Consider the following 18361-nt stretch of genomic DNA (forward strand, 5'->3'; position numbering starts at 1 on the left):
AGATTCTTATTACTAGGCTTGCAGTGAAAAAGAGCATCAGAATTTAGATCTCTAATTCAATGTATTATTTTATTTACTTCTTTTTATCTTGCCCTGTCTTAGGGTGCTGATAGCCCTCTAATTTTATTTATTTATGTATGTATGTATGTATGTATGTATGTATGTATGTATGTTTGAGAGGAATCTTGCCCTGTCACCCAGGCTGGAGTACAATGGTGCCATCTTGGCTCACTGTAACCTCTGCCTTCCAGGTTTAAGTGATTCTCCTGCCTCGGCCTCCTGAGTAGCTAGGATTACAAGTAGGCGGCACCATGCCTGGCTAATTTTTGTATTTTTAGTAGAGACGGGTTTCACTATGTTGGTCAGGCTAGTGTTGAACTCCTGACCTCATAATCTGCCCGCCTCTGCCTCCCAGCCCTCTAATTTTAAATGAAGGCATTATTCTGGAGTGGGGACAAAAAAAGTTCCAGACTCAGAAGCTTTAATGTAATGCAAAGTGTTTTACATGTGTGTTTTCATTTTGATTTTTATATTTTTATAGTGGCTGGGTATTAATTTTCTTATGTTAAGTATTTTATGTAGAATGTCTTTTTTGTCTTATAGTTATAGTCATTTAAATCTTCATTTCAGCTGATGAGTAAAGAATCTCCTGTCTCTGCTGGAAACGATGCCTATGTTGACCTTGATCGCCAGGTATATAATTTTACATTGTTTTTATTCATGAAAAGGTTGAAAAGGATAAGCTTCAGATGTTAATGAGAAGAATGGGTTAAAATTGCTTTTGGATTATATTGGTATAATTCTTTATATTTTACCTAAAATTTTAAGTATGTAAGCTATTTTACTAATGGAATTTACACATTTATAATTAAGTTTGTAATTTGTAATAAAATGCATTTGCAATTAAAGTGCCATTGTATAACCTACTTTGAAATAGGTTAATTTTTTTAGTTTATTGTGACTCCTATTTTCTAATCATGAATTTTTATTTTTCTGTTAGTAATAACAATGTTAACACAATAGATGTTACAGCTTATGATTATATGAATCATAAGAATAAATTCATGTCATTTGCTAGAAAAATGAAATATACAGTTGTCATTTTCTTGAAAAATGACCTGTCAAATTCCTGGAAAATGACATGAATTTATTTTTATGATTTGTATCTAATGCAAAAGATACTTACATTTCCTTTTGGCAGTTCAAGATATCTTTTCCATCCCACCCCTCATTTCTGTGAAGTAGTGAATAACTAAATGCTCTAAAGAACTAGTATATTTTTAAAGGAATCCTGCAATATATTTTTATGATTTTAACAGAAAAGTTACTTTGTACTTTTAAATATCGCTTCCTTTTTTTTTTTTTTTTTTTTGAGACAGAGTCTCAGTCTGTCGCCCAGGCTAGAGTGCAGTGGCGCGATCTCGGCTCACTGCAAGCTTCGCCTCCTGGGTTTTCACCATTCTCCTCCCTCAGCCTCCCGAGTAGCTGGGACTAAAGGCGCCTGCCTCCATGCCCAGCTAATTTTTTTTGTATTTTTAGTAGAGACGGGATTTCACCATGTTAGCCAGGATAGTCTTGATCTCCTGACCTTGTGATCCACCAGCCTCAGCCTCCCAAAGTGCTGGGATTACAGGCATGAGCCACCGCACCTGGTCTAAATATCACTTCTTAATGAAGTGTTAATTATACTCTCAAGTTCTGTGTTCAAGCCGTTTTGTACATCTCATGCAATACATGAATAGAAATCTTTGTTTTCTTTGTCTTCTTTCACTCCCTCCCCATGGTTTCTAAATGTTTTGCAGAAAAACCTTTGGACATGTTGCAGTTTTCACCCAAGCTTTAATTTTTTTTTTTTTTTTGGTCTACTACACAGAGGTTTTGTCACATGAAATGAAGAGACAATAAAATTTTCTTTTAATCAATTTTTTTTCATGCTTTTGCTAACTTAAAGAGTTTATATAGTAATGAGATATAACTCAAGAATGTTTGGTTTATGTTGATAGTAAATAAATTTTTTAATGGTGCTACACAAATTAACATAAGATTTTTTCCTTCAGGAATGTTTTTGTTTTCTTAATCTCAGGAGATGCAAATTTTCATCATATTCTAACTCTTTTCACAAGAGTTTTTGATAGTTTTTTTTTTTTTTTTAAGTTCTGAGATACCTGAGCAGAATGTGCAGGTTTGTTGCATAGGTATACATGTGCCATGGTGGTTTGCTGTACCTATCAACCCATCATGTAGGTTTTAAGGCCTGCACTCATTAGGTATTTGTCCTAATGCTATCCCTCCCCTTGCCCTTCCATAAGATTTTGATATGACTCTTCTTCCCCCACCCCTAGCATAAGGTTTTAATATGACTAAAACACTTGTGCTGAAATGTTCTAGCTGCATATTTTAACAATTAAAATCCCTATTCCTCTAGCACATACATATTTTACGAAAGTAAAATTTCTCAGTTATTAAAGAATTATCCTTACCAAGAACCAGGTAGTCTAGATCGAAAAAGATGCATAAAAAAACTTGATATGGGGAATGAGCCAAATTCAAAGGACGGAAAAGACAAGACAGAGTAAAATAAATTAATTTAAACTTAAAAGTGCTGTCTTTGTACTCTTCCACAGGATTCTTGATTTCTTCCTGTACCCTTCTCTCTTCAAGAAAGAAAGGGGGGAAATATTTTAATTCTGTGTTGAACATACAAATTATTAATTGTTACCACTTTATATTAAATCTCTTTGTTTCTAACCAGCTTAAGAAAACTACAGAGGAACTAAATGAAGCTTTGTCAGCAAAGGAAGAAATTGCTCAAAGATGCCATGAATTGGATATGCAGGTAAGAGATTTGTTCTGTGCACTGCCTCTTTAAAACATACCACTGTAAGTACCACCAAATGTGCTGTGTACTGCCATACAGTACATCTTAACTATAACGCAACTCTTTTTTAGGGAAAAAATGGCTGGGCGCAGTGGCTTACACCTGTAATCCCAGCACTTTGGGAGGCTTGAGGGGGTCACTTGAGCTCAAGAATTCGAGACCAGCCTGGCCAACATGGTGAAACCCCATCTCTACTAAAATACAAAAAATTAGCCAGGTATGGTGGTGGGCGCCTGTAATCCCAGCTACCTGGGAGACTGAGGCAGGAGAATTGCTTGAACCTGGGAGGCAGAGGTTGCAGTGAGCAAGATTGTGCCACTGCACTTCAGCCTGGGTGACAGAGCAAGACTATGTCTTGAAAAAAAAAATTTTTTTAAGTAGAATTGTCAAAACAAAAAAATTCAAGAACATAATTAAAGTTGACAATACCTTTCACAAATAACAGACAAGAATAAGATTGTCTGGAATTTACCTTGACTAAAGCGGGGGACATACATGGGAGACATAGTTGGCCATGTTTTGGTACTCGTTAAAGCTAGGTTATGCATATGTAGAGTTCGTAATACTTTGCAATAGAAGAAGCATTTTGCTTTGAAAGGCATATGAGTTGGTCATTGCATTGGATGCATATTGAAGAAAGGAATCACATCACACTTGTTCGGTTATCTAGGAAATAATATTTACAAAGTCATAATGTAAGTGCTGTTAATTGCATTTCAGATTTTAGAATTTATATACAAATGCTAAGAGTTATAATAAGATTATATTATTTTTATAAGCAGAATATAAGTATCTTTAGTAACATAAAATTAAATTTATATACTGGGATTGGCAAACTACGGCTTGCTTTCTGTTTTTACAAATACAATTTTATCATGGCTCCTTTATGTATTATCTGTGGCTCCTTTCAGGCTTCAATGACAGAGTGGAGTACTTGCCTAAAACATTTACAATATGGTCCTTTACACCAGAACAGTTTGCCAATCCCAGGTATGGACAGATTGCAAAATGAATGATAGTGTTGCAGAGAAGTTATGAGAAGAGGTAGCCCTACAGCATGTTTTGCTGTGGAGAAAACAGCAACACAGTCATAAGCATGTAATCTTTAATGTAAACCTTATTGGTTTTCAACATTTAGAATTGTCCTATAGAGAAACATTATTGTGAAAGTTAAGATGCCAGTGACAGAGTTTGAAAAGTAAAACAGGAGTGATGAAGGAAAGGGACAGCCAGAAATGGTGGCTTTCATCTTACCAAGTAGGACATCTAGAACTACAGGGAGACAATCATTACATGACTAACTGCTCCTTGTCATCCAAACTCAGCTCAAAAATCACCTGATTTATTTGTCATAAAATGTCAGGCACTGGAATGCATCAGGCACTGAAGTAGGTCTAAAGTAGGTCTCTTCAGGAAGGCCTTCCATGTTGAGTAATCCCAAATAATCAACCAGTCTTTTTTGTTGTTGTTATTTAATTCTCTGTGTACTAGGCTGTTTTTGTATAGTTATAAAGAAATACCCAAGGCTGGGTAATTTATAAAGAAAAAAGACGTTTAATTGGCTCATGGTTCTGCAAGCTTTCCAGCATGGCTCTAGCATCTGCTTCTGGTGAGGGCCTCAGGAAGCTTCCAGTCATGGCAGAAGGCAAAGGGGAAGCAGCTGTGTCACATGGCAAGAGCAGGAGCAAGGGGTGGAAAGTTGCCATACACTTTTAAACAACCAGGTCTTGCAAGAATTCCCTCACTTATGAGGACACTACCAAGCCATTCATTAGTGATCCAGTGCTGTGATCCAAACATCTCCCACCAGGCCCGACCTCCAACATTCGGGACTACATTTCAACATGAGATTTGGAGAGGATAAATATCCAAACCATATCAGTCTGCATAGCACTGCATAGCACTGTATATTTCTAGTTTTTACATGTATTTATTAATTTACTTTCTTGTGCAATGATTTGTTTTTACTTATAATTTGTTTCGAATATATAACACATGAGTGAGAACTTCCCTTTTTTCATCTCCATATCCCTTGCACTTAGAAAAGTGCAAGGATACCATACCTAGCTCATAGTAGGTGAGTGAGTGAATGAGTGATGAGTGGGTGGGTGACTGAGTGAAATATCAATAAGTAGTTTAAAGTTGCAGAGGTGATCAGTGAAGGAAGTGATAATAGTGATTAACTATATTTGTGGTAGGAAGGAATGGCACAAGTTGCTGTAATCAAACATGTCAGAGGAGAGAGTCACTAGATAATGTCTAAGGTTGAGAAGTCAAGAAATAATTGTGTAACATTATTTAGATATGGAAAGTAACAACCAAAAGCAGTAAAATTAGGAACAGTAAAAACTATTCTCTGGAGAGTGGGAAAACTCCATAGGAAACTGTAGCTTTTCGTTATAAGCCCCTTTGCTTTGTTATTTTCTTAAATAATCATGTTTATGTTTCATTTTGTTTTTTGAGACAGGGTCTCACTCTGTCATCCATGCTGGAGTCAGTGGTGCAATCTTGGCTCACTGCAACCTCCGCCTCCTGGGCTAAAGCAATCCTCCCACCACAGCCTCCTGAGTAACAGGGATTACAAGTGCACACCATGACGCCCAGCTAATTTTTTTATATTTTGTAGAGTTGGGGTTTCGCCATATTGCCCAGGCTGGTCTTGAACTCCTGAGCTCCAGTGATCTGCCCACCTCCATCTCCCAGAGTGCTGAGATTACAAGTGTGAACCACCACATCTGGCTCATCATTTTGTTTTTTGAGACAGGGTCATGCTCTGTCTGTCATTTAGGGTGAAGTGCAGTGGCATGATTACAGCTTGGTGCAATCAACTTCCTGGGCTCAAGTGATCCTCCCACCTTAGCCTTCCAAATAGCTGGGGCCACAGGCGTGTACCACCAGGCTTGGCTAAATTTTTTTTTTTTTTTTTTTTGGTAGAAATGGGATCTTGTTATGCTACCAGGCTGGTCTCAAACTCCTGGCCCCAAGCAGTCGTACCACCTTGGCCTCCCAAAGTGCTTGGATTGTAGGCATGAGCCACTGTACCTGCCCTGTTTTTTTTTGTTTTGTTTTGTTTTTGAAACAGAGTCTTGCTCTGTCGTCCTGGATGGAGTGCAGTGGTGTGATCACAGCTCACTGCAGCCTCGACCTCTGGGACTTAAGCAATCCTCCTGCCTCAACCTCCCAAGTAGTGGGGACCACAGGCATTCACCACCACACTCAGCTAATTTTTTATTTTTTGTGGAGACAGGGTCTCCCTGTGTTGCCTAGGCTGTTCTCCAACTCCTAGCTCAAGTAATTCTCCTCCCTCAGTCTCCCAAAGTGCAAGGATTACAGGCATGAGCCACCATGCCAGCCATGTTTATGTTTCAAAAATTAGACTTTTTTTGTCCGTTGTTTGTGTGTAAAAAGGAGTTCTGCTATATATATTAACTTTTTTTGGTCTGACTTCTTTTTTTGTGTGTTTTTTTTTTTGAGACCAAGTCTTGCTCTTGTCCCCTAGGCTGGAGTGCAATGGCAAGATCTTAGCTCACTGCAACCTCTGCTTCCCAGGTTCAAGCGATTCTCTTGCCTCAGCCTCCTGAGTAGCTGGGACTACAGGCATTTGCCACCACGCCCGGCTAATTTTTGTATTTTTAGCAGAGATGGGGTTTCACCATTTTAGCCAGGCTGGTCTCGAACTCCTGACCTCAGGTGATTCACCCGCCTCGGCCTCCCAAAGTACTGGGATTACAGGCGTGAGCCATGGTGCCCGGCCTTTTGTCTGACTTCTTACATTATTTTGAGATTCATCTATATTGTAGCTGTAAATTGTTAATTATTTTTTATTGCTGAGTAGTTTTCTTTTATACAGGTTGAGTATTCCATATCTGAAATTCGTGATATTTTTGGATTTGGGGATATTTGCATTATATACTTACTGGTTGAGCGTCCTAAATCCAAAAATCCAAAAGCTGAAATGGCTCAAATGAGCATTTCTTTTGAGTGTCATGTAGGTGCTCAGAAACATTCAGATTTTGAAGCATTTCTGAGTTTGGATTTTTAGATTTGGGATATTCAACCTATATGATATACCGCAAATCATTTAGTCATTTGCTTGTTGGCAGATGTTTGGGTTGTTTCCAATTTTCCTCCATCACAAATGAAGCTGCTATGAACATTCTTCCTAAGTCTTTGTGTGGGCATATGCTTTTATTTCTCTTGAGTAAATACCTAGGGGTAGGATGGCTAAATCAGTCATGTGGTCGTTGCATGTTTAATTATTTAAGAAACTGCTAAACTATTCTCCAAAGTGTTTGAAACATTTTATATTCTCACCACAAGTTTCTTTGCCAACATCTGGTACAGTCAGTCTTTTTAATTTTGTTTATTCTAGTGGCAGTGTAGTTATATAATATTGTGATTTTAATTTGCCTTTCCTTGATAGCTAATGATTATTTATTAGCGTGCTTATTTGCCATCTCTGTATCTTGTCTGGTGAGGTGTTTTTTCAAATATGAAGTAGGAATGAATTGTTACTCTTATGTCTTGCTCTGCACGTGCAGTATTCCAAAATGATGTAAATATTTTAAGTGGAGATTGTACTTCTTTAAAAATAGGCTTTAATGGCCGGTGCGGTGGTTCACGCCTGTAATCCCAGCACTTTGGGAGGCCGAGGCGGGTGGATCATGGGGTCAGGAGATCAAGACCATTCTGGCTAACATGGTGAAACCACATCTCTACTAAAAACACAAAAAATTAGCCAGGCATGGTGGTGGGCACCTGTAGTCCCAGCTACTAGGGAGGCTGAGGCAGGAAAATGACATGAACCTGGGAGGCAGAGCTTGCAGTGAGCCGGGATCATGCCACTGCACTCCAGCCTGATTGACAGCGAGACTCCACCTCAAAAAATATATATATAGGCTTTAATTTGTAATGGTAATTCACAAGTGATTGAGCTGATGCCAGTGTAATTGGAAGAAATAACTGCCATCGTCCTGTATTCCAACAGGTTGCAGCATTGCAGGAAGAGAAAAGTAGTTTGTTGGCAGAGAATCAGGTATTAATGGAAAGACTCAATCAATCTGATTCTATAGAAGACCCTAACAGTCCAGCAGGAAGAAGGCATTTGCAGCTCCAGACTCAATTAGAACAGCTCCAAGAAGAAACATTCAGGTAAAAGACAACTCATTAAAATCTGATTTTTAAAAATTTGTTAGCTGTCATTTAAAGTTAAGAATATATTGGCCAGGCACATTGGCCCATGCCTGGAATCCCAGCACTTTGGGAGGCTGAGGTGGGCTGATTGCTTGAGTTCAGGGATTCACAATCAGCCTGGCTAAGATGATGAAACCCCATCTCTACTAAAAATACAAAAATTAGCCAGGCATGATAGCGGGTGCCTGTAATCCCAGCTACTCGGGAGGCTTGACATGAGAATTGCATGAACTGGGGGTGTGGAGATTTCAGTGAGCCGAGATCGTGCCATTGCACCCCAGCCTGGGTAACAGAACGAGACTTTGTCTCAAAAAAAAAAAAAAAAGAATATAATATATAATGTTAGGACTTCTGGGAAACTGCAGACCATTGAGTCTCCATAATAAACAACTTCTCAGAATCTCCTCATACAACATGAAACTACTTCACATCTAGGAAATGTTCTATCAGAGCACCACCTTCCTTATTACTTGAAGACAGAATGCCAGAATAACTGAGTGACAGGAAGAAATCAGACACCAGCCCTGCACCCCACACCTGCCCCTCTGTGGGAAACAAAGGTGACTGAGGAAACTTTCAAGAAAGACTGAGGAAGAACATTTGTGAAGCGGCCTGCAGGCGAGTTGGCATGATCACCAGAAAGATTAAATTTCACTGAAAATCTGAAATGACTTTTGTTTGGAAAAGTAATGGTCAGAGTAGACCATAAACCACAGATTAGGGATTTCAAAATATGCACATCTTCGGGAAGAGCCAGATGCCATGAAAAGTTGCAGGCAGGGATTTTTAAAAGACAGATGCATTTATAGACTTATAGAAATCTATATATGTGTGTGGGTGTGTATGTGTGTGTTTATAGAAATAGGCTTATTTAAAGGGGTGAGCTGATTTAAAAGGACAGGCAAGATTTAAAGGAACAATATTCCAGACATCTTCTGTGGGAAGAAAAGTCCAAAAGAAAGGAAGAAGGGCCCTTTGACCTTTGGGTGGTGAAAGGAAAAAGAAGAAAAAGGAAAATATGTACTGCAAGATAAGACAGAAGCACAAAATTGAAAGACTTAAGAGTATGAAGAAAATACTTTGTTCCGGTTTACTAAAAAGTGCATCATGACTTGTTTCTTACCTAGCCATAGATTTTTAGTGTTAAAACAGAGAAATTAAACATCAATTAGATTTTTACTTTACTGAGTAACTGAGTATGGTAACATAACTACTATTCTCGTTATTCCTTAGTGAAATGTTTCTGGATTTTTTTTTTCTTTCACCTTAACAGGAAAAAGTAATAAACTTTTCTTAGGCTCCTTAGAAACTTTAGAAACAGTCCATCCCCTTTGGTCCACGTCAGTAGTTCAAAGAATGGTCGAGGCTCCTGGAGGTCCTCTGAGACCATTTTGAAGAATCTGCAAGACCCTCTGTTTTCCAACTATGTATCTGCAAGGCTAGATTTTCTTCATATACTTCAGCCAAAAACAGCATGTCACCAACAGATGAGTATAGAAACAAATATGAGAATCCAGCTGTCTTCTATTAAAACAGATAATAGAATCACAAAAATGTAAAATAGTGCCACTCTTCTCACTTTTTTGTTTTAGAAAATAGTTATTTTTCGTAAAGAGTGTGTTGTTTTTATTAACATCATGGGTTTATTACTGTAAGCCACTGTGCCGGACCATATGTATTAATTTTATAATTTTAAAAGCCCTTAAATTGTATCTGCAGTTCTGAAAAACACTGCATGATGTCTTGCCTTCTGGTAGGGAAATAGTAACCAGTTGTCACCGTTTCCAAGACTTGGGACGGTGGAGTCCATTTTTATGACAGTTAATATTTGAGAATGCAGCTTATGGCCACTAACATGGGAGACATATTCAAGAAGGCTTTATTCTCATGCTTTATATTTTTCTTTTACTGTCCTAAGGAGAATGAGGAGGCAGTAAATAGTGCTTTCTTGGTCTATTTTGTATTGGTTACAGACTAGAAGCAGCCAAAGATGATTATCGAATACGCTGTGAAGAGTTAGAAAAGGAGATCTCTGAACTTCGGCAACAGAATGATGAACTGACCACTTTGGCAGATGAAGCTCAGTCTCTGAAAGATGAGATCGACGTGCTGAGGTAAAAACCTCACCTTCACCTTCACTGCCCAGCACAGTTTGGCTCTGGTGTTAGAAACTCTAGGGTTTCTGAGCATCTAGCAAGCTTAAGAGCCAGGCTACCTGGGCTGAGATCCTGGGTCTACTGCTTCTGCAACCTCTGTATGGCCGTTTTCTCATCTGCAAAATGGAAACAATACACATGCCTACCTCGGGTTTATAAGAGGAATTGAGTGAATTTATATTTGTAAACACTTGCAACAGTACCTGGCAATTAAGCGATACACAAGTGTTTGTAAAATAGAAATTCTGACCATCACTTCTTACTTGTACAGCTCTGGAACTGTTCTTTCGCCACGCCCGCAAGGCCTCATTTTCTTGCTGGGCCTTGTTATCCTTCAGTTCTCTCATGAGGTGTCTCACTCCCTGCCACCTCATTTTTTCACTCCTCTTCTTGAACTGACGTTCTCTCCTCGACCCCACTATCTGCCCACACTGCCCCACTGAAGCTGCTATTCCGGTGGTCACTGATAATTGCCAAATTATTTGGACACTGTTAAACTTACTTTTCTTTTGTGCCACATGTGACTCTCCTGCTTGGTTTTCTTAAATTATTATTCTCCATTAAACATGTAATTGTAACTTAGGTCATATATTTTAACCTGTGCAGAAAATTAACCTGGAATCACTTTTGTCTTACGTCGTTAGATGTGTGTTTCCTGGCAATCCTTCTTAATATTGAAACAACTTTACAAGTGTGGATGTGTTTCTGATTTTTTAATTTCCCATCTAATTCTAGACATTCTTCTGATAAAGTGTCTAAACTAGAAGGTCAAGTAGAATCTTATAAAAAGAAGCTAGAAGACCTTGGTGATTTAAGGCGGCAGGTTAAACTCTTAGAAGAGAAGAATACCGTGTATATGCAGAACACTGTCAGTCTAGAGGAAGAGTTAAGAAAGGCCAACGCAGCACGAAGTCAACTTGAAACCTACAAGAGACAGGTAAAAGAAACACAGCATCTTGATGATGGCTTCAGGCAAGCTCTCAGTTATAGCATGTAGCTTACCCAAATTACTGACTTGTTTTCATGGTATTCTGCTTTTTATCTTTTCTTTATTGTATTTATTTTTTTAGGAGACTAAGTCTCACTCTGTCACCCAGCCTGTAGTGCAGTGGCGTGATCTTAGCTCACTGCAACCTCCACCTCCCAGGTTCAAGCAATTCTTCTGCCTCAGCCTCCCGAGTAGCTGGGACTACAGACGCATGCCACCATACCTGGCTAATTTTTTGTATTTTGGTAGAGACGGGGTTTCACTGTGTTGCCCAGGCTGGTCTTAAACTCCTGAGCTCAAGTGATCCACCAGCCTCAGCCTTCCAAAGTGCTAGGATTATAGGTGTGAGCCACTGTGAGCCACCATGCACGGCCTATTGTATTTATTTATATTTATCTTATATTTAAAGAGCTTTAAACTCTCCATGCAGGTACTTTTATTTTTATTTACTTATTTTTATTTATTTATTTATTATGTAATACTTAAGAAATATACAAATGTAAAAGCATAGTTCAGTAAATATTCATGCTTGAATAAAACATTCTCTCCCCCTCCTCATTACAGGCAGCCTCCATGCTGCAGCTTTCATTCCCATTTGTCTCTCTATACTTTTGCTACATATATATATTTATCCCTAAAAAGTTATAGCATTTTGACATGTTCCAAAACTTTATATAAATTTTTTTTCTTTTGCTGAGATTTGTTTATCACGATAGGTATAGCTTTATAACATTCATTTCCGCTGCTGTATAGTATTTCAGTTAGTCTCTGTACCAAAATTTACCCATTTTCCTGTTAAGAGACCTACAGGATGTTTCAGCTTTTTTTCCTGTATTAAAAGAAATGCCATATAAATGGTATTGTACAGGTCCTCTACTATATATGTGTGAAGGTTTTACAACTTGATGGAATTTCTGTCTAAGAGTATCGTCAATATAGTTAGATATTAGCAGATTATTCCTTAAAGTTATTATGTTACCAAGAAGCAGTTTATATTCCTGTTGCTTCACATCATCACCAACACACAGTATTGGCAAACTTAAACTTTAAATTTTGCTGGCCTGGCACAGTGTCTCACGCCTGTAATCTCAACACTTTGGGAGGCTGAGGCAGGAGAATGGCTTGAGCCCAGGAGTTCCAGACCAGCCTGGGAAACATAGCAAGACTCCATCTCTAAAAATAACTTTAAGTTAGCTGGGCATGGTGGCATGAACCTGTGGTCCCAGCTACTTGGGAGGCTGAGGTTGAAGGATCGCTTGAGCCTGGGCCTCAGAGGCTACAGTGAGCTATGATTGCACCACTGCACTCCAGCTTTGCTTTTGTGCTGCATGTGACTCCGCTGGCAACATGGGACATGTAAGACCTTGTCTTGAGAAAAGAAAAAATAAGTAAAATTTGCCAATTATATGGGTATAAAATGGTGTCTCCTTTTAACTATACTTCGTGTTACTCTGATTACAAATATATTGACTGACCATATTTCTTTTGTAAATTTCCTATTTTTATCTTTTACCTATTTAAAAAATTGAATCATTTACTGATTTCTAAAGGTTGTTTATATGTTCTAGATATTCTTTATCACTTGCACATATTTTTACTTAATCTCCTATAGGTCTATGACTTGTCCTTTTACTTTTTTGAGGTTGATAATTTCAGCATAATGAACTTCAAGTACTTCTATGATTTGTACTTTTTATATTTTAAGAAATTATTTCCTACATAAGTATATAGTCTAATCTTCTCTATTTTCTTTACAAAGATTTAAAGTTTGTTTTGCACATTTAGGTATTTAATCCACTTGGAATTAATTTTTGTGTAGGGTGTGAAGTAGGGATCCCTTTGAGACTCTTTTTGTCTATGTGGATAAATAGTCAGCCTACCACCATTTATTTAATAGTCCTTTCTTCCACAGTGACCTACAATTCTACCTTGTATATCTAAAGTATCCATGTTATTTATGGGTTGTTTCTGGACACTTTCTTCTGTTCCCTTGGTATATTTATCTGTTCCTACACCAATATCACACTCAGGTTTTACAGATTTTTAGCAATTTTGATAGGTGGTAGTACAGACTCTCATACTTGGTCCTTTTTCAAAAGTCTGTTCTCAGCCCTTTGCTTTCCCTTTAAACTCCAAACTCATGGGAACTGGAATTACATCGACTCTCTTGATCAATTTGGGGAGAGTTGTTCCTGTCTGAACATGAGACCTTTCCGTGGTCTTACATGTCTTTGGGTTAAGTTTATTAATGTTCTTCTAAAGATTTTGTGCATATTTCATTGTAGTTACTGTTAGGTGCTTTGTGTTTTGGGTTGTTTTTTGAATGCAGTTAGAGTTACCATTTTCACTTTATTACTAATTTATATGAATGAAATTAACTTTTATATGTTGATTCTGCAACCTTGCCAGATTCTCATATTACTTCTGATAATGTCTGTAGATTCTCTTGTCAGGGGGGATATAGTAAAGAAATAAAAGGAATGTATGTCTTTTTTTTTTTTTTTTTCTTATTTTTTTTTTTTTTTTTTTTTTTTTTTCCTGAGACAGGGTTTCACTCTGTCACCCAGGCTAGAGTGCAGTGGTGCAGCCATGGTTCACTGCAACCTCGACCTCCCCAGGCTCAGGTGATCCTCCCATCTTAGCTTCCCAAGTAGCTAGGACCACAAGTGTGTGCCACCACACTCAGCTAATTTTGTAATTTTTGTAGAGATGGGGTTTCGTCATGTTGCCCAGACTGGTCTCAAATACCCGGGCTCAAGACATCCTCCTGTCTCGGCCTCCCAAAGGGCTGGGATTATAGGCGTGAGCCACTGCACCCAGCCCAGTTTCTCCCTTTCTATTCCATATCCTTTTTTTTCTTCTTAATCAGCATACCCGGATTTCAGTACAACTTGGAGTGAAAAACAATAATGGTGGGAAAGCATTCCTTGTTGATTATGTGCAGAATGTTTTATTTTGCCAGTATATTACAAAGATTGCTATATGTTTTTTGTTTGTTTTCGTTTGTTTGTTTAGTTTTGGTTTTTTGTTTTGTTTTGAGACAGAGTCTCACTCTGTCGTCCAGGCTAGAGTGCAGTGGCACAATCTCTGCTTATTGCAACCTCCACCTCTCACATTCAAGTGATTCTCCTGCCTCAGCCTCCCAAGCAGCTGGGATTACAGGCGCCCACCACCATGCCTGGCTAATTTTTGTGTATTGTTAGTAGATGCGGGGTGTCACTATGTTGGCCAGGCTGGTCTCGAACTCCTGACTTCCGGTGATCCACCTGCCTTGGCCTCCCGAAGTGCTGGGATTACAGGCGTGAGCCACCGTGCCCGGCCACTTCATTTTTTAAATGATAATATTTTGTCTACAAGCCTTCTTTGTGTGCTTTTTCAAATCTCCCTGGTTATTTTTGATGGTCTCTTACTCCTTTTTGTTTTTTATTTTATTTTTATTTATTTATTTATTTATTTATTTTGAGGCAGAGTCTGGCTCTGGCCCAGGTTGGAGTGCAGTGGTGCAATCTCAGCTCACTACAACCTCCACCTCCTGGGTTCAAGCAATTCTCCTGCCACAGTTTCCCGAGTAGCTGGGATTACAGAAGTGCACCACCAAGCACGGCTGAATTTTTATATTTTAGTAGATACAGGGTTTCACCATGTTGCCCCCAGGGTGATCTCAAACTCCTGAGCTCAGGCAATCTGCCCGCCTCAGCCACCCAAAGTGCTAGGGTTATAGGTGTGAGCCGCCGTGCCTGGCCTCCTACTCCTTTTAAAATTTAGATTTTCTCTTTATTTTTTTAAGTATGTGTATTTTGTATCTGATAATTCCAATCTGAAATCCTTGGAGATCTTATTCTATTATTTTTTGGTTGTTATTGCTGTTAATGTTTTCCACAGAGTCTTGTTCATTGTGGCATATTTCTTTATGGCCTTTATAATTTTGGATTTTGCTCTTTCATTAGCTCGTCTTTACCTTGGGGAATCCTGAGGCTCATGGGTTGAGGTTTTGTTTCTGTGGTCAATATGTGTGTTTGTTTATGGCAGATTTTCCACAGCACTACCAACTAATACTCCTCTAATTGCTTGGCTTAGGTTTTCCCAGACAATGCAAGTAGTAAAAATTCAAACACAAGTCCACGTATTATTAACAGGCTGTGGTTACAAACTTCCAAGTTATCCTTTTTTCTTTCATTCTTACTTTTTTTTTAAGGTAGCATCTCACTCTGTTTCCTAGGCTGGAGTGCAATGGTGGTATGGTCATAGCTCACTGCAGTCTTGAACGCCTGGGCTCAAGTGATTGTCCCACCTCAGCCTCCTGAGGAACTAAGACATGTGCTGCCACACCCAGCTAATTTTAAATTATAGAGACGGGGTCTCCCTATGTTGCCTTGTCTGGTCTCAGATTTTGGGTTCAAGCCCTCCTCCCGCCTCAGCTTCCCAAAGTACTGGGATTACAGGCGTGAGCCACTGCACTTAACCCCCAAGTTATGCTTTTTTTAATCCCAAAGCACTCAGTTTATTTTTCCAGCTGATGAAAATTTTTTTTCCTAATGCACCTATTTGCTGATTTGTTACCTTTTAGAGCCCAGGGTAGTTTAACAACCCTCATCTCCTTTTAAAGCTCTAGGTTCCTGTTGACACCTCATGGTACCCAGAGCATCTGCATGAACTTCTCATTCTGGTTTTAACCTCTGAGGATTTCCCTTATTTTCTTGTAAGCTTAGCTATGCAATTGGAATCCCCCTGCCCCACCACAGCATTTATTTTGTTTTATACAAAAAGAATTTCAGACTACCTAGTTATCTCTATTGCTGGAAATGAAAATCCTATAGATTCTTGTATGATTTTGAACATTGTTACACTGGATGATTCTGGTTGGGAACCCATAGTAACTGGGCAGGTTTTTATTCCTAGTTCTCTCCACTGTGTTAGACTGCTGGATCATATGCATTTGAGTACTGGTGGGAGAGGGTTTAGTTTTCTTAAACCTGTAGAAGAAAATAGTGATAATTTCTAATGTTTCAGATTATGTATAAGTAATGGTATCTTTCTGTATCAGGTAGTAGAACTACAAAATAGATTATCCGAAGAATCAAAGAAAGCAGATAAACTAGATTTTGAATATAAGCGGCTAAAAGAAAAAGTTGACAGTCTTCAAAAAGAAAAGGATGTGAGTATATGTATTAGGCATTTTGGTTTTGAGCACTGCTAAAATTAAGGCATTTATGTTTAATTCATGTTTGGCCACATTAATTTATGTTATTTATGAATTTAAAAATTAGAAATCCTGTTTATTTTTAAGCTATAGGAGAATTCCATTTGTGTTTCAGAAATAAGGCAAAAAAGTCGAAAGAATATTTTTATAATACTTCATTCAGATTTCTTTTTTATATAGTTATCTTTTCTACCACTGTTGTCTCCTTTACATTGTTCTGCTCATGACTTTCTATACATTTGTGTAGCTTTCTTGTTTTCTGTATGATTAATAGAGGACTTTTTGTTGTTCAGCATATTTCAAATCTTTTAAAAATATTTATACTTTTTCATGATTTATGAATATTTATTGTCTTTGTTCTTCAATGTTTTATGTCTAGTGAAAAGAATGTTAAGAAATTAGTTACTAATTGTTAAAGATGCAGTAGACAGTTTTGTTTAACTGTGGATAGCATATTGCCTTGCACATAGTAGATATTCAGTATTGTTAAATGGGAAAAATTGTTTTAATCTTTTCTTCCTTCTATGATCTTTCCATAGAAAAGCAAAAGGTAAAACATGTTCATGTTCACTATTGTTTATCATTCTATTGCGTAAGGCAAAGGCCTCTGATGAATAAATTCTTAAAACGTGAAGCTAACCCCCCTTCATGTTTTTATGTCTCTCCAGAGACTGAGAACAGAAAGAGATTCTCTGAAGGAAACCATTGAAGAGCTTCGTTGTGTACAAGCTCAAGAAGGGCAGCTCACAACTCAAGGTAAAAACGTTTTGGGAGCACAAACCAGATAATTTCTTTCTTTTACTTTTTTCTTTTCTTTCTTTTTTTTTGAAACGGAGTTTCACTCTTACTGCCCAGGCTGGAGTGCAATGGCACAGTCTCCGCTTGCTGTAACCTCTGCTTCCCGGATTCAAGCGGTTCTCCTGCCTCAGCCTTCCAAGTAGTTGGGATTACAGGCACACCACCACGCCCAGCTAATTTTTGTATTTTTAGTAGAAACAGGGTTTCACCATGTTGGCCAGAGTGATCTGGAACTCCTGACCTCAGGTGATCCACCCGCCTTGGCTCCCAAAGTGCTGGGATTACAGGCGTGAGCCACCACGCCCAGCCAGATGATTTATTTCTACTAGTATAAATAAAACTATTTGGTTCACTTGAACATGATTGTACCAATAGATAAAAATGAAACATTGGGCCCACTTGTGCTCCTCTTCGCAAAGCCCAGGCTCCAGCAATTGCCTTTTCTTATTGGTCCAAATGGTGGTCTGAACGCTCAGTCACTGAGCCAATTTACAAATCAGTCACACCCACTTTTTTCAGAGGAACGTGTAAAAGGTGGAGAGCAATCTGAAAAGCAGTTGGTTCGTCTTAGAAAATGGCCAACCCAGACAGTCTGTGCGGCTCCCTTCCATTCTGAGAGTACTGTGTCCCCTTATTTTTGACCCCTAAGCCTAGCAGTCCAGCTGTCCGTGTGTATGCGAGTTCCTCCCAAATTGCAGGGCCTGGCTACTGATTGGCCATGAAAGGCCTCCTAGGCCCTCACTGGAGGATTTGAACGCCCCTCCTTGGCGTAGCGACTGGAAGGAGTGGCTCTGGCGAGGACAAGCAGCAGGCTGGGGAGAGTCGGTCATGGGTGGGGCGCACCTAAGAGTGGGAACCTGGGAGGCCGGGCTCTTGGGGGATTGCGGGAGGAGAGAGCCCACCTATTTCATAACAATGAAAACACCACCAGCCCCTCAGCGCCGCCGGGCTGGGACACCTGCCTGACCTGTGTTCCTTTAATGAGGATTCTGTGCTGTTAGGGATTATTTTTATTCCAGCCCTTGACATTTCCATACTTCATTTCTCAGTCAGCATTGATTTTTTTTTTTTTTATTATACTTTAAGTTCTAGGGTACATGTGCATAACGTGCAGGTTTGTTACATATGTATACTTGTGCCATGTTGGT

General features: G+C 38.8%; 1 protein-coding gene across 1 annotated transcript in view; it reads left to right on the forward strand.

Annotated features, from left to right (window-relative positions):
* Positions 1-18361, forward strand: part of HOOK3 (hook microtubule-tethering protein 3) — a 152969-nt gene that overhangs the window by 67108 nt on the left and 67500 nt on the right. The window contains exons 6-12 of the mRNA XM_011957091.1: positions 631-693; positions 2753-2836; positions 7866-8029; positions 10045-10185; positions 10963-11164; positions 16260-16370; positions 17084-17171. Of these exons, the coding sequence (XP_011812481.1) occupies positions 631-693; positions 2753-2836; positions 7866-8029; positions 10045-10185; positions 10963-11164; positions 16260-16370; positions 17084-17171 (853 nt within the window). The remainder of the gene's footprint in view (positions 1-630; positions 694-2752; positions 2837-7865; positions 8030-10044; positions 10186-10962; positions 11165-16259; positions 16371-17083; positions 17172-18361) is intronic.

The sequence above is a fragment of the Colobus angolensis genome, unplaced genomic scaffold (assembly GCF_000951035.1).
Source record: "Colobus angolensis palliatus isolate OR3802 unplaced genomic scaffold, Cang.pa_1.0 Scaffold433, whole genome shotgun sequence".
Lineage (NCBI taxonomy): Eukaryota > Metazoa > Chordata > Mammalia > Primates > Cercopithecidae > Colobus > Colobus angolensis.